Genomic DNA, 13,955 nt, shown 5'->3' with positions numbered 1-13,955 from the left:
CTGGGGGAGGATCTCCCTGATGGATGGAGGGGGAGACTCCCCAGAGCGTGTCCCATGGGACCGGGCTGCCCCAGGAGGAAGCAGCGTTGTGGCCTTGTCCCCGTCAATGCTGGGGGACGGTTAGTTCTCCTTGAGGTATATATTGTAATTTGTGGTACGAAAAGATTAGCTTTCCTTCCATTCCTAGCCTGCTGTCTCCCCGCCATGGATAATATATAAAACAGTAGACTTTTATTCATTAACATTTATGGGAAAATGTTAATATTAAACCGTAAGTGAAAAGCCCTATCTTATTGAATTCTTCTGCTGTGTTATTGGGAGCCTAATTACATTTTGCATTTAAATAAAAACCAGATGACGTTCAGGACGGTCAGGCAAGCATTCTGTAAGTGAGAATTTATCTTGCGATCTGGGTAAACAATGTCTCATCATTTAACAGTTATTATAAATAATGGGTTTTTAAGCACTTTGCTGGGAGTTCATATTGGCTCCACACGGGTTGCACTAAGGGAGAGAGAATTTCAGTGACATCTTCCAGGCATCCGGTGAGGAGGAATCATATCCTGAGCTCACTTCTCAAGCTGCAGCAGTTTTCATCCTCCTCTGTTTATTATTGCTCAATATTGTGTGCACAATCGGCTGACACACAAAAAAAAAAAAACCCAACCCAAGAGTAAGAAAAATGACAAACCGGTTGGAAGCGTTTTGCAGATGGAGAAACCATCTACGCTGCTGCCCCAGCAGAAGTGGAGTGTGTTGGGAGGACCTCTGCTGAGGTTCACGCAAGTGGTTGAAACCTCCAAAGGCGTATTCCTTCTGTAAAAATGGGCTGTGTAAAAGTTGTGGCTTCGCAAAGAATGAAAAAGATGGTGAGGCAACACGGAAAGACAAAAAGACCAGAGACTGGCTGTTTTTTTCTATGTTTCTGCTGGTGCCCTCTTAAATTACATCACTGGTAATTACACGCTTGGTAATGCGTGAGTAAAACTTCTAAAAAATGTAAATAGCTTTTTCCCCGCTTCTGTTGTTTATATTCTGTGTCTCATTCCTGTCGCTTCAGACAAGGTGGCGGTGCTTTTGTTGCTAGCTGGCTTTTAGTCTTTGCTCCGTGGTCCTCAGACATTAGCGAGAGCCTCTGAGATTTCTCCAAGGCATTTCCCATCACGGGCAGGGAGCAGCTTCCCCGCAGTCCGTCCCGCATCCCGGGCAGGGAGGAATTAGTTTTCCGTGCAGACAGAAATAGGTGGTAAGGGGATGAATTTTTTAAGCAACGATTCGTTGTCGTGAAAAGATACAGAGTTTGGGAGTGCCTAATGGTGGCTGGTGGCGTGTCACCTCCTGACACGCCAGGAAGCCACCCTCCCTGTAAAATGGCTGTTCCAGGACATAAACTGTTTACTGCCTTTTTCTGTGAGAGGCATTTCATCCCATTTTCCAAGAAGACCCCCGCAGCTAAAATACGATCTTTTTTTTTAATTTATTTATTTTTGGTATTTATTTGTTATTTCCTTGGTCAGTGACTTTTCTCAGTATCTGCCCAACACATGAACTCTGTGTTTACATCGAAAGCTGATGGTGTTGTGAAAGACAAAGGGTCAGTATCACTTCTCCGCCTGTTTCCAAAGATGTTTTTCTGGGAAGGTCGCAGGCGGGAAGGTGCCGGCAGGGTCAGCAGCCAGGACCTGCCCCGTTCCCTCCGCTCCGGCTGGGTGGCACGCCATGGGAGGGAGGAGCCAGGGGTGGCGAGCGCCTGCAGAACCCTGGTCGAGGTGAGCCGGGATGGAAACGGTGGCAATTCCCTAAAGGGACAGAGACCGCAGCGTGCCGGGGGACCCCAAAGCGGCGCCGTGTGGAGCGCTGCAGAGGGATGCTCGGATGCGTTGCTGTTCTGATTTCCTCCTAAGGTAGAGCACAGCATTCCCATGGACGGCATCTCCCATCTATTCCCAAGACCCCCGCGCACATGCCTCGCTGAGCAGCTATTCCCGTCACTGAGGCCGGGTTGTCAGGTGGAAATGACGTTTGGAGGCGTTAATCAAGAGAGAAGTGAACCCAGCGGCCTTCCTCCCTCTTCTGCAGCCACGGGGGCAGCAGTGGGCAGATGAATTGTACAGGGACAGATCCCCAACCTGAAATCTGGGCGTGCTGCTTTGCCTTCGCTCAGGGCTACTTCTACATGCAGCCTTTAAAAAGAAATCTTTAGATTCTATCACGCCAGTATTGTGTTGTCTCTTTGGTTTATCTTTTGGAAATGCGGCCTGTCACCCATCGAGATGTGAGTGAGAAGGCTGCAAAAGGACACACCGCGAAGAGCAGGTCGTTATATTAACTTCACTGCCAGATGCCCGAGTACAAGGCAGAATCTGCACAGCTTGAGATGATTTAAATTGCCTTTTATGTGGGATGTGGCCGGAGGAATGCCTTGGTTTGCCATTAGGTCTTTTAGATTTCACACAAGAGTTACCCTCCACCACGCGCTCGTCCACAGGCTGCACCTCATTCACACGTTTGACAGTGCTTGTAAGAGCGTAACTAAAAAGGCGAAGTATATTAGAACCAATACTTGGAATAGTTTTTAAAATACAACTTTTAACAAGTGAAAATGTCCAGTTGACTGTTTCTCAGCTGCCCTCTTGTTTCATGAGAACGAATGCAAACTGCTGAGCTGAACAACTCCATTAACAAAGGGCCAAATTAAGCTTTGGATGTCATTTTTATCAAGGCGCTTTCATATTTATGTCTAACATCAGAATTCGGAGCTATTTAAATAAGACAGAGTGTATTAAGAGCCTCAAGCAATCCTGCTAGAGAGCGAGCCCACAAGGTTGGCCTGTTGTTTTTCCAGGCTCGGTTAATACTCAATCTAGGTAGAGATGTGATTTTAAGAGTCCTACTGCGAGCTTTGAGTGCTTCGTAAAATTAGGTCTGTGTTTAGAAAATTGGTCTGCTTGAAGCAGCGATGTCAACATAATCTTTAAAATAATTGCCTAAATAGACCAAATAAGTTGCGTTTGGAACTAGGATTATCTGGATGGGTTTGGAGTTTCTCAGCGACACTAAAGCCAGCGCTGGGGAAATGAGAGGAGGAGACCTCTGCTCCTTAGATCTCCACCTGAGCTTTTCAGATCTGAGAGCCTTGAACCGTTTAGATGAGCAGACAAGGCTGAGTCTGCGGTGACATCATTTTGTGAGCTTCAACGAAACTCTTCTGATTTGGACCAGCTGAGCATCTGCTCCCCCCCAAACTTTTAACTTTTCCTTTGAATTGAACCCAAATTCCAGTCCGGTCTAGCTTCCTCCTCAGCATCAATCTGCACCGGAGAGACAGCCCAGAGCCTCTCAGTAGCTTTCCTCGCTCGCCCGAAAGGCCACTTCGTGTCAGAAGTACTAGAAGTTGTGCCAGAATTACTTTGCTTTGTAATATTATACTTTTAAAATGAACTCGGCAATACATTTGTGTCAGAAGCACATAATGCACGTATGCGGGGTGCACTCAGAGGCACACTCCTAGCACAGAAGTTGTCCTCCTCACTGGGGGTTATTAAGGAGGCCCAATAACAAAGGTAGCATCTCAAGAAGGGAGAAAAAATAGGTCTTAGCTGTGAAAGAAACTGCTGAAGTTTGGAGGGTCAGGCACGTCTGAGGTCCCCCGTTCAGCATATCGGCGAGGGGCTGCCCAGATCCTGAAGTAATCGCTGCATTTGTATTTTTGACCTTCAGGCAATTTTTCCTTACCCGGCATTTTTGCTGGGAGTGTTTGGCTGAGCCTGGGGCAGGAGAAGGGACACCCCCAGCCCTCCCCGAGCACTCCGGGTCATCACGCTGGTGCGTGGTGGCTTTGCTGCAGCCACCTCTGAGACAGGACCCCTAGCCCTGAGATCTCCAGTGCCTCCAGCTCTGGTGGGAAGGGGGATGCTTAGATCCATGCCTTGGGTCCACGCCTGCTCTGGATAGAAGTGTGATGGGTTCGGGAATAGGAGCATTACCTCCAAAGCTTCTGAGGAAGGTGCAAAGAGTCTGGAGGGTGTAGGACACAGCGCTGGTAGGTGTCGCGAACATGCAGATTACGTTGAATTTGTGTTTTCCTTTGTGGAGTTGGAGGCTGACGGAGGGGTCACTGTTGAGCAATCCGAGGCACTCCCATAACCCTGGGAGCGAGAGACCAAACCCAGGAATTTTAATACAGTGTTTTCTCTGCAAATGCTTTTGGTCTGATATACACAGATGTGCTGCTTGCGTAACTGAAGATACAAGATAATTCTGCCTAAATACATTGAAAAACTTGTATACGCGCTGGTTTGCACAGGAAAGCGTGTATTACATATAAGGTACATTATAGGATTTATGGTAGCAACATATTGAAACTTTCAAGATGGGGAAGGAGGGAATTCCTTTAAACCCAAACAACCGTATCTGCATGTTCATTTTAAAAACTCTTTGAGAAATCTTGCACAAGGAGTCATAGGCTTCCATGATGTGGATGGGCTACAGAAATTGTTTTCTATAAGTATTTGACTGTTCTAGCTTTTGAAATTTCACATACTGACAAAAATCAGCAACTCATCCTTCTGAAGGGCCATTTATGTAGGAAAACATCCTAAACCTCTTTACAAAAATATACAGCTCTAGGAAACTTGAGATTATTTTTTAAAAGCACTGCAGTCGTTGTGAAAGTGCCTATCATGAAGAATATTCTCCCTCTAAATGCTAGTCCTTTATCTAGTGCACTTTTAACCTTCCATAAAATGCTCGGAGTCAAGTCTGGCAAGATGCCAAAGTCTTGGGTCTCCTACTCCATGGGCTGGAGTCGTATGGAGCTTTTTGGGTTCTCTTTTTAAAGCAAAAACCAAGCTGCTTGCTTTTTTCGTTTTCTTTTTCTTTTTTTTTTCTGGTAGACAAAATTCTTTAGAAGTTCATGCATGAAAATGTTTTGTCCGTATCTCAACAATCTCTTCGTGCCTGAAGTAAACCCAGACATTTATGTAAGTTCAGATGTCCTCCCCGTTTCCTAAGTGTTAGTTGTTTGGCATCTCTGCATTGAAATAAGGCACTAGAAATGAAATTTGCGGTCTCGGAGGGGCTCCGATGTTCAGAAGGCTCAGTCTCCATTCCCCTGGTTATCTCCTGCTTCCTGTACCTCCTCATCTCCTTGCTAGATCCTGCCACCTTTTTTCCAAGATGCCAGGTTTCATCTTCAAGTGCATGGCATTAACGAACTCTATGTGGATTCAGCATTGGAGTTATTGTAAGGTAGTTTGACAGTAACTAATATTTTACATAGGCCACTGAATTCTTATTTCAGAGAAGCTGTTCAGGCAGTGTTTGCTAGTCCTTTTTACTTTGCAAATTTAATGTAGGTGCTTTTGTGGTGTCTCAACGTCTTTCGGGTTGCAGCAGGACAAGAAGGTTTTAATCCGGGAATTGATTTTGAATATTCCAATGCCGTAGTGTTACATTTCCTCTTTTGAATGGAGTTTAAAATCTCTTTTCTTAAACTGCTGGTTTAAAAAAAAAGAAAAAAGACATGTTTCTTAGGAGCAGCTCTGTCATGGCCACCCAAAGCGTTGCAGGAAATCAGTCCCCGGAGCACGGGGGGAACTGGCACCAGTTAATGGCTTCTGCAGGAGCAGGGCGTGGGGCTTGGGGCAGAGAGCAGGTTTAATTGACTTCTGAACATTATCATAATCATACGAACTTGTAAACATTATAGTAACATATAAAGCTGGGAACCGACTTTCTGTCTGCGCCCCCTTTGGAAAGGAGCAATGGAAAAACACATTTGCCCAGAAACTTCTTTTTGGCCATCTCAGATTAAAAGGAGCTCGGAAAATTAAAAGTGTTAATGAGCACTTGGTGCTTTTGTTTCACTACGGTTTAATATTAACGATTTTTGCTTATCCGAATACCCAAAAGCGCAGGTTCCCCTGGGGGTGCGGTGCCCCCCTGGCCGCCGGCGCGTCCCTGCGCAGGGCTGGAGCCAACTCCACAGGTCCTCCCCTCGGAGCGGCCGCCGAGGGTGGTGGAGATGGATTATAATTAGAGCTCCCTCGTTAGCATAATTGCATTTTGTCAAAAAAATAAATAAAAAAAAAAACCAGGAAAACCCAAGAAAAACCTACAACTGCAGTAGCAGTAATGCCGTTTCCAAGCCTTTGGGTTTGGGGTGGTATTTCTGCCTCCTGGTTCGGTTGACAATTTCACATAGGCTTTTGAGCCCTTTTCTGCCTCGGGCTGCGCCGTGCCCGTCCCAGGCAGCGGCACCGGCTCCTGTCGGGACCAGTTGTGATGTTCATAGTAAATATTCGTGCAGAAATAGAGCCAAAAGTGTCCAGCTGAGTTTGGGATGTTGTCTAAATACTGCAAGATGGAGAGCATGCATGTCGGCGTACGGGGGAGCGGAAGCCGCGCGTCAGGGGCCGGTGCGAGCTCCTCCATGGGAGCACATCCCGCTCCCTTCGGTGGCAATCAGTAAAATAAAAATGTTTAACTAATCCATTCACTGGGGAGCGTTGTGTAAATTACAAACAGTTTAAGAGATCCTCAAGACTTCCATTGTGTTAATACAAATTGCCTTTTAGCGTTCGCTTTACATAGGATCCTTTTGAATGAGAATCCAGATGGCAGAAGCTACATAATTATTATTCATTACAGTTAATAAGTAACACTCAGAAGCCCCGGTCGGCTCTGCAAGTCCCCCGTGATAGGCATTGTGCAAATATAAGGGTAACAAAATAGTCCTTGCCGCAGAATATTTTAGGATTTCGGTTAAAGACGAGAAGGTGTGAAGGGCCCTTAGGTCTGCCTGCCCAGGAGCAGGGAGCGGGCTGTCGTTCCGAGCGCTCTGTCTGCAGGGAGTCTTCTCCTTTCTCCTCCGAACAAAGGCAACGATCTTTGATTTAAAAATGAAGCTCTAATTTTGGCCTTTTAGCGGTTCACTCCAAAACTCCTCGTGGCCAAGGAGAGGCGGGTTTCGTGAGCAGCACCTTGTGTCTCTGCCCCACCGCTGGAAGGTGCCCCTCTCGCATCCTGGTCCTGGGGAAGGGGCCGAGGACATTCCCGCGCTCGCAACCCCCCGGGCGCACAGCGGAGCCCAAAAAGTTCCCCGAAACAATTGCCGTGAATGACAGAAATGAAATCGAGGAGATTCAAGCCCTGCTGGCCATTACCCCACTTCCTGCATTCCTACTTGTTAATTGTCTAATTCCTAACGAGTCTTCAGGCGTCTGATGGACTTTCTGATGCGTGCTCACTCCGACGCTTCCTTCCCTCCCCTCCCCGGCCTCATCCCTCGCCAGAGACCTTGTTCCTTTAAAAATGCCATCCTTAAAAATCAGAAATACTCAGCCCAGCAAAAGGAAAAGGGAACTTGACATTAGTTGAGCTTGAAAGGCTCGGTGCTGTGAAAAGTGACTGACGTGTGAAAAGAGGCTACAATTAGTTCTTTCCCCGAGCACTCTCCCATTCAGTCCAGGGTCACTCCTTCAGCGAGCTGCGGCTTTGAGGGTAATGTGTTGTGACAGTTTGAGATGATGAAGAATAATTCTTGTATTCAGAGTTGCTGCCGCTTCCCCGCTGCCCTGACACATCAGGCTGCTGTCATTGTATCATTTATCCCGGCCGCGGCTCCGCCGGGCTGTGCGGGAGCCTGGGCAGCCCTCGGTAGGTACGAGGAAAGGGTCAGCTCTTCCAGCAAATGATTTCGGAGGATATTTTGAAACTGTGCTTAACAGGGGAAAGCAAACAGAGAGAAAGGAAAAACCATTAGAAGAAATAATGCACTGGAGATGAGATTTTTGAGTAGACATAAAGGAGATACCACGGCTTCAAGTGGACCACTACAGAGAGAGCACGAATAAGAAAGGCAGCATAATTTATGAGTGTTCCGGGCAAAAGAGGGCTATATAGATTTTCTTCAGGCATTGAATTAATGCGCCATATAAAATGGTTTCACATTTAAGCTTGGCAGGGCTTTGTACCTTTCGAGATTTGATGGGGTCCTTTGACAGTTCCTGGAGCTTTCTGGAATCGCGGATGCAGCCGCCTCGCTGGCCAGGGGACGGCACCGCTGCCCTGGACCTGAGGACCCCGCGCTGTCCCCAGAGCGGCTCCTCCTCCCCTTCTTCCTCCTCTCCACCCCGGCAGCCAGCTCGGGGACAGCAGAGGGTGGCTTGAGGCGGTAGAACGAGGGACAGGACCGTCAGGCTGCAGCGTGGTGTTTGGGAATATTAGCAGAAAGGAACGTTTTGTGGGAGGTTTCATTTTCCGTTTCTCCTGCCGTGCCGCAGGAGGGCTGCGCTCTGCGGGCAGACCCGCTGGAAGCGATGCCAAGAAGAGAGCAGCCAGCGTTTGCTCTGCAACACCTTTCACGCCCCGGTGTTCTCCGAGCGGCGTCGGTGTTTCCGCAGCCCCCCCAAGCGTGCCGGAGGCTGCGGGGCCATGGGAGAGGGACAACCACCCCCAGGGTGGGCTGGGGACCCCGGCCGGCCGCTGGCCGTGCCACCTTCCCTCTCTGCTCTCCACGGCCGCTCCTCCCCACACCGGCAGCCGCGAGGATTTTTACCGTTGCTGCCTTCACTGCGGCGGAAAGCGCGTGTGCCCTGAAAATCCCTATTATTCTGGGACCCTGGGTGATGCCGGCGGTGCCCATTACTGTTACTGTCAAAAGCGCAGGCACGGCTGTTCCCGGCTCCCCTGAAGTGACTTTCTCCTCATGGCTTCAGCAGATGTTCCTGCTCCTTCGTCTTTTTTCCTGTCTTTTTTTTTTTTTTTTTTGTTCTCTGCAGGGCAGGCAGGACTTTGTGAGTCGTTTCCTCTGGGGACATGGGCAGGTTTTAGTATTTACGTTTCCAGTATTAGCATTTATTTGTATTTGTGTTTGTTTTTCACGGGCTTTTGAAAGCCTCAGGGAGCCATTTATGGGGCCAAAATAACGCAAGTGCTGGTCTTCTCACAGTATTTCATTTCCTTGATGGTGGAAATGCTACGAGAAGAGCAGGTCTCATGTTATTTTGACCCCATAAATAGCTCCCAGAGGCCCCTTTCTTCCTTCTCCCACCCACTCCCCCCCCCCCAAATCAAATATTTAGGTTTCTGCAAAGCCTGACTTCTCAACCCTGGTTATCTTGCTTCAGCAGAAGCAAATTGCAGTTATTACAAAATAGCCAGAGAGTCTATAAGGCCGAATGGGTTTTATATGATGCACAATTTGTTGGCTACTGTACAAGTTCATTAAAGTGTATCGTAAGAGGTTGTTTTACTGGTACATTTAAGGAAGTTAATACATCTCGACAGTATATGCAAGGGGGAATGCAGATACAATAACCCTCAGACATGCTGGGGCCAAGTCCATTCCTGGCGTAACTCCACCAAAGTAAACGAAATCTCCCTCGCCGGGCAGCCGTGTCCTGCTCTGCCGGCGCGGTGCTGAGCCTTGATCCCACGCGGCCGCCGCTGCTCCAGGCTCTCCTGCCGCTCACCCCCATCTTTCCACAGGGAGGGATCCCGTTTTTTCCTTGTATTCTGTGTTTTTCAGCAAGCGTGTTCCCAGCACAGAGGACATCGGTGGTCCGACCGGTTATGTGACACATCTTATTTAGATCTGGGAAATATTTCACCTCCTTTCAGCGGTGCCGCAGGGCTCGGCTGCTCCGTCCCGGGGCAGTGGGAGGGCAGTGCTGCCTGTCTGGAGGGACCTGCCTCTTCTGATACCCAACAGCCCCGCTATGCCATGGCAGCTTCTTCTGAGCTTGTCAGGTCTATCCAGGCATCGGGTCTCTCAGAAAACTGCCCCTTTTTTTTTTTACCCCGTAACAGGAGAGGTGTCCCCACGTCATGGAGCCATTCCTCATCTTGTCTGATTTTCCCATGAGAATGGCATCAGTGTTCCTGTGCACATGCCTCTGCCATGCCATGGTCTGCTGGAGAGTCTGTGGGGAAGAAGAATAGTTTGCGTTGGACTTTTATTATTATTATTATTATTATTATCCTTTTTATTAATGAAACAGCTGAAAAAAAACTTGGACTAATTTGGGGGTGTGTAGGAAAATGTGCTGACTGTGGTCCTAAAGGTCGTACGTGCAGCGCAGGTAGTCTCTGGTGACCATGTAGTGTCTAATTGCCCATCTCGCGTGACCCAGCCGTGCGCAAGAGCCGGGCTGGGCGAGGGCAAGAGCCCAATTTCCTGAGCACAGCGGTGCTTTCTGCAGCGGCGGTCGGGAGTTTTACAATGCTTTCTTAGGTATCAAAATACATTGCTCGTCTGCCTCGCTGTGTAATTAGTTCCAGAGCGAGCGGGGTTCGCAGTGCGGGGCCGTTTGAGAGCGCCCGGACTCATTTGCCCCGGGGGAATGTGTGCATTCACCATCTGCGGCGCTCGGGATGGCAGCTCGGATGCGGGAGCACCCCTGTTTTTTAGCTTGACCCCCTCCCAACCCAGAGCGGGCCCTGTGGAGGATGGAGGGCTGGAAAACTTCCCCCTCCGGTTCCTCTTGAGCCTTTGCATCACTTTTACCCTCTCTTTTGTCCCTCCTCGATGATAATTGAAGGGGGTTACATAGCTGACAGCAGCAAGGGGAGAGTGCGGCACAGCTGGGACAGGACCCCAGCCGGACCCTGCGCCCGGATGGCAGCTCGGATGGTTTTTTATCCATGCTTTTTCCCTGGCTGGCATCAGTCTCTGCAGTGCCACCCCCTGGCAGTCCCCCGCAGAGGTGACAAGCGCCACCGCCGGCTGCAGAAATCCCGCAGCCCCCCCGCAAAGCCACCCTGCGAGCCCCAGTTCCCCAAAAATCCCATCCCGGCAGGGCGGGCGGTCCCACGCATGTCACCGAAGGACAGGGGGGACGCGGCGCGGCCGAGGACAGGCAGGAGCTGGCGGGCCAGCGCTTGGCCCCGCGGGGCAGACGGGGCCACGCAGGAGCCGCGGGGCTGCAGGGGAACGAACGCTCCCTCGCTTTTTTCCTCTCCCTCCTTTTGCTACGGTTACTGAAAACACGACGTTTGCCTGAAAATCAATTATAGCTTAAAAAGAGAGGGCGAGCGAAGGAGCCCCGCCAGGCGTTGAGCAGCCCGAAGGCGGTTTGGGGGAGCCCCAGCCTGCCCAGCGCAGGCCATGGCTGCCCAGCGCCCGAGAGCTCTGACGTGGGACGTTTAACCGAAGCCAGCTGTGCGCGGACAGAGATAAAAGCCCCAAATCAGACAGGATAAGCGCAGTATTAGTGTGGGATACGCCACTCATTTCTGATTTAAATTGCTGTTTTTACTTCCTGAACTCATGGGAGAATAAGGATGTGAGGCAAATGAAGAGGTTTAGACATGGACATTCCTTCACCAAATACTGGCAAGAAATCGTGATTAATACAGCTGAGGTCATTACCATCACTGCTTGTAGGGTGACCGGTTTCCTGCAGGTTTGTTTTTCATGTATCCTGGGCAGACTATCGCCACGGCAAGTGACCTCCATGATCAAGGATTAAACCCCCGAGCCCTCCTTTGCTAGGTGTGCGCCCGCCTGGCTGCGGCCCCCGCGGCGCCCGGGCAGCGAACGGGAGCTGTGCGGTGTCCGAGGATGCCGGGGCGGGGATGCTTTTTGCTTCGGCAAAGAACGGACTTTCTGCTTTTGCCGTGTGCTTTGCCTATAGATACGTCCTTATCTCAGAGTCCCGTTGCAGCAAAAAAGGATTGTCGCGGTGTTTGCAAAAGGTTCGACATCCCGGTGCGAGGCAGAGGTGCGCACAGACCAGAGGTGCAGTGATATTTAGCGGAGAGCAGAGCGGGCACCGCTCCTCCAGCTCCTGCCTCCGCAGATTCTTTCCACCCCGTCCAAGCAAAATTCCCGCTGTAGGGACAGGGAAAGCTGCCTGTATGCTCCGGGGGTTTGCCCCTCCTGCCTTCCACACACGACACTGCGACGTGCAGCAAATAAGAGGGTTTTTCCTCTTTCCCCTTTGGCAGCAGAGGAATTTACCCCAAAGCTCCTATCCCGGTCCCGTCCCCTCCAGTGCAGGCTGCGCAGAAGCAGCCGACAGAAGTCACGCTCGGGGCTGCGCGTTGCAACTCGCCAGAATATTTCGCGTAGCCTGTCACCGCGCGTCTGGGAGAGGATTCCTGCCGTGTACGTGGGGCTCTGCCTAATCTCACCGCTGCGTGCCGGCGCTGAGTGCTGGCCGGGGCGATGCTGCCCAGCGTTGCTGCTGCACGCTGCCACTGAGTCAACTGTTGGGTTCAAGTGGCTCGCAGAGAGGCCACGGGTTAGAAACGATGGTCTGCACACACAAAAATCCTCGTGTTTCGAGATTAGGGAGCAATAAAGGCTTTGGGAGGTCAGCGAGAGGAGACGTCTGGATGTGTGTGACCAGGAGAGGGAGAGCCGTGGTCAGGCCTGCTTGCTCTTTTGCTTTGAGGCACAGCTCAGGCATGTAGGAAAGGGGATATTTTCTCTTTGGCTCAAAAAAGCAGAGTTATTTATGTCTGTTTGTGCAGGATAAAGGGTTATGGAAAGTCCCTGGTGTTCCCAAGGTGGAGAATCACAGTGGTTACACACCATTGGTGTACACCCCGGTTAGCCGATGCTGCTACCGCTCCCCCTTCCCCACCATCTCAACAGCATTGCTGCAGAGCAAAGTTGTTTTGTCATCTGCCACCGTACCCTTCACACCCTTCTCAGTTCAGCCATGAACACCCCCAGTGGTCTCCTCCCAGGAAAGGGGCCTCTCTGCCAGGCAGCATTTAACATCTCCGTCCAGCTCCGCTTCGGCTCGGCTGAGCTGTGAGCCCGGCAGAGAAGTAGAACCAGGAGCCGGGATGCCTCTGGAGTGATTCATCAAATCACCCCGGAAAAGATGGATGATGACCAAATGCAGCGTTAGAGCAATGATACAATAAACAGATTTGTCAATAAAGCGGCCGTCTAACGGCGCTCCGGGTTTCTCTGAAACGCTAACCAGGACCTGCTCTCTCTTCCCGTTGCAGAGCTTCAGCGAGAGGGAAGCATAGAGACGCTCAGTAACAGCTCCGGTTCCACCAGCGGCAGTATCCCACGCAACTTCGATGGCTACAGATCGCCCCTCCCGACTAACGAAAACCAGCCCCTCAGCCTTTTCCCCACGGGATTCCCTTAAATTAGCCAAACATCCAAGGAGAGATCCAGACAGGGTAACCAGCCGCCTCTCCACCTAAACGATCCCATTGTGTCTGTCACCTGCCAGTTGGCCGCTGCGCTGGATGGTTCTCGTTACCCTGATAAATATTGACGACTCTTAAACCTTCCTGAAACATACTCACAAAATCTCGACTTTTGTGTTCCTGTGCAATATGAAGAGACTCCGTCTTCAATCCCGATAGCTCTGCGGCTTCTTTTTTCGCTGTGTTCAGGAAGAGCTTGGTTGAGGAGAAATATTTCTAAGCCATTTTTGGTCAAGCACATGGTTTCACAACGTGGTTTCATGTTGAGAGGTGAAGGGGATTCTCTGTAACTCCGAGGAGCTCTCTCGCCGATCGCAAAAGTGCCGAGCATTAACGAATGAACTGGAGAGAGTGGAAACTGGAGGACTTTCTGTGGACAGGGTTGATAATGTTACTCCTTCCTTGTTGCGTCTCCTTGCTGCCCTCCTTCCCCACTGATACTCATCAATGCCAGGAGTATTACAAATGGAAATGTTTCTTTTTGTTCTTTGGAAGAATTCTCTCTCTTGCTCCGGTTTTCTTCTAGTCATGTATTTTAGAAATGTACTTAATTGACTAACTGCAGTCTCAAATTTCTCATATTTGGTTATAAAATTTGTTCATTGGAACTCCGGTATCTGTCCAGAAATGCATGTGTCATTGAATAAATCTAAGTTAAACAAGAAACTGCTTAAATGGCAACGTTTGTGGAGTGTTACTGGGCTGGCTGTGGGCTTCGTCTGTCTTCCTGGACCAGACTTATGTGCATATTTACTAACTTGAGGGCTTTAATT

General features: G+C 49.9%; 1 protein-coding gene across 2 annotated transcripts in view; it reads left to right on the top strand.

The window, feature by feature from the left end:
• BCAS3 (breast carcinoma amplified sequence 3) overlaps window positions 1–13,118 on the top strand; it is a 370,742-nt gene extending 357,624 nt beyond the window's left edge. For both annotated transcript variants that reach the window (XM_009891170.1, XM_009891169.1), the window contains one exon: window positions 12,970–13,118. In XM_009891170.1, coding sequence (XP_009889472.1) covers window positions 12,970–13,118 — 149 coding nt within the window. The remainder of the gene's footprint in view (window positions 1–12,969) is intronic.
• Window positions 13,119–13,955: the final 837 nt, after the last annotated feature.

The sequence above is a fragment of the Charadrius vociferus genome, unplaced genomic scaffold (assembly GCF_000708025.1).
Source record: "Charadrius vociferus isolate BGI_N301 unplaced genomic scaffold, ASM70802v2 scaffold239, whole genome shotgun sequence".
Classification (NCBI taxonomy): Eukaryota; Metazoa; Chordata; class Aves; order Charadriiformes; family Charadriidae; genus Charadrius; species Charadrius vociferus.
The sequence above is the reverse complement of the archived record's forward strand: the minus strand, read 5'-3'. Positions and strand labels throughout refer to the sequence as shown.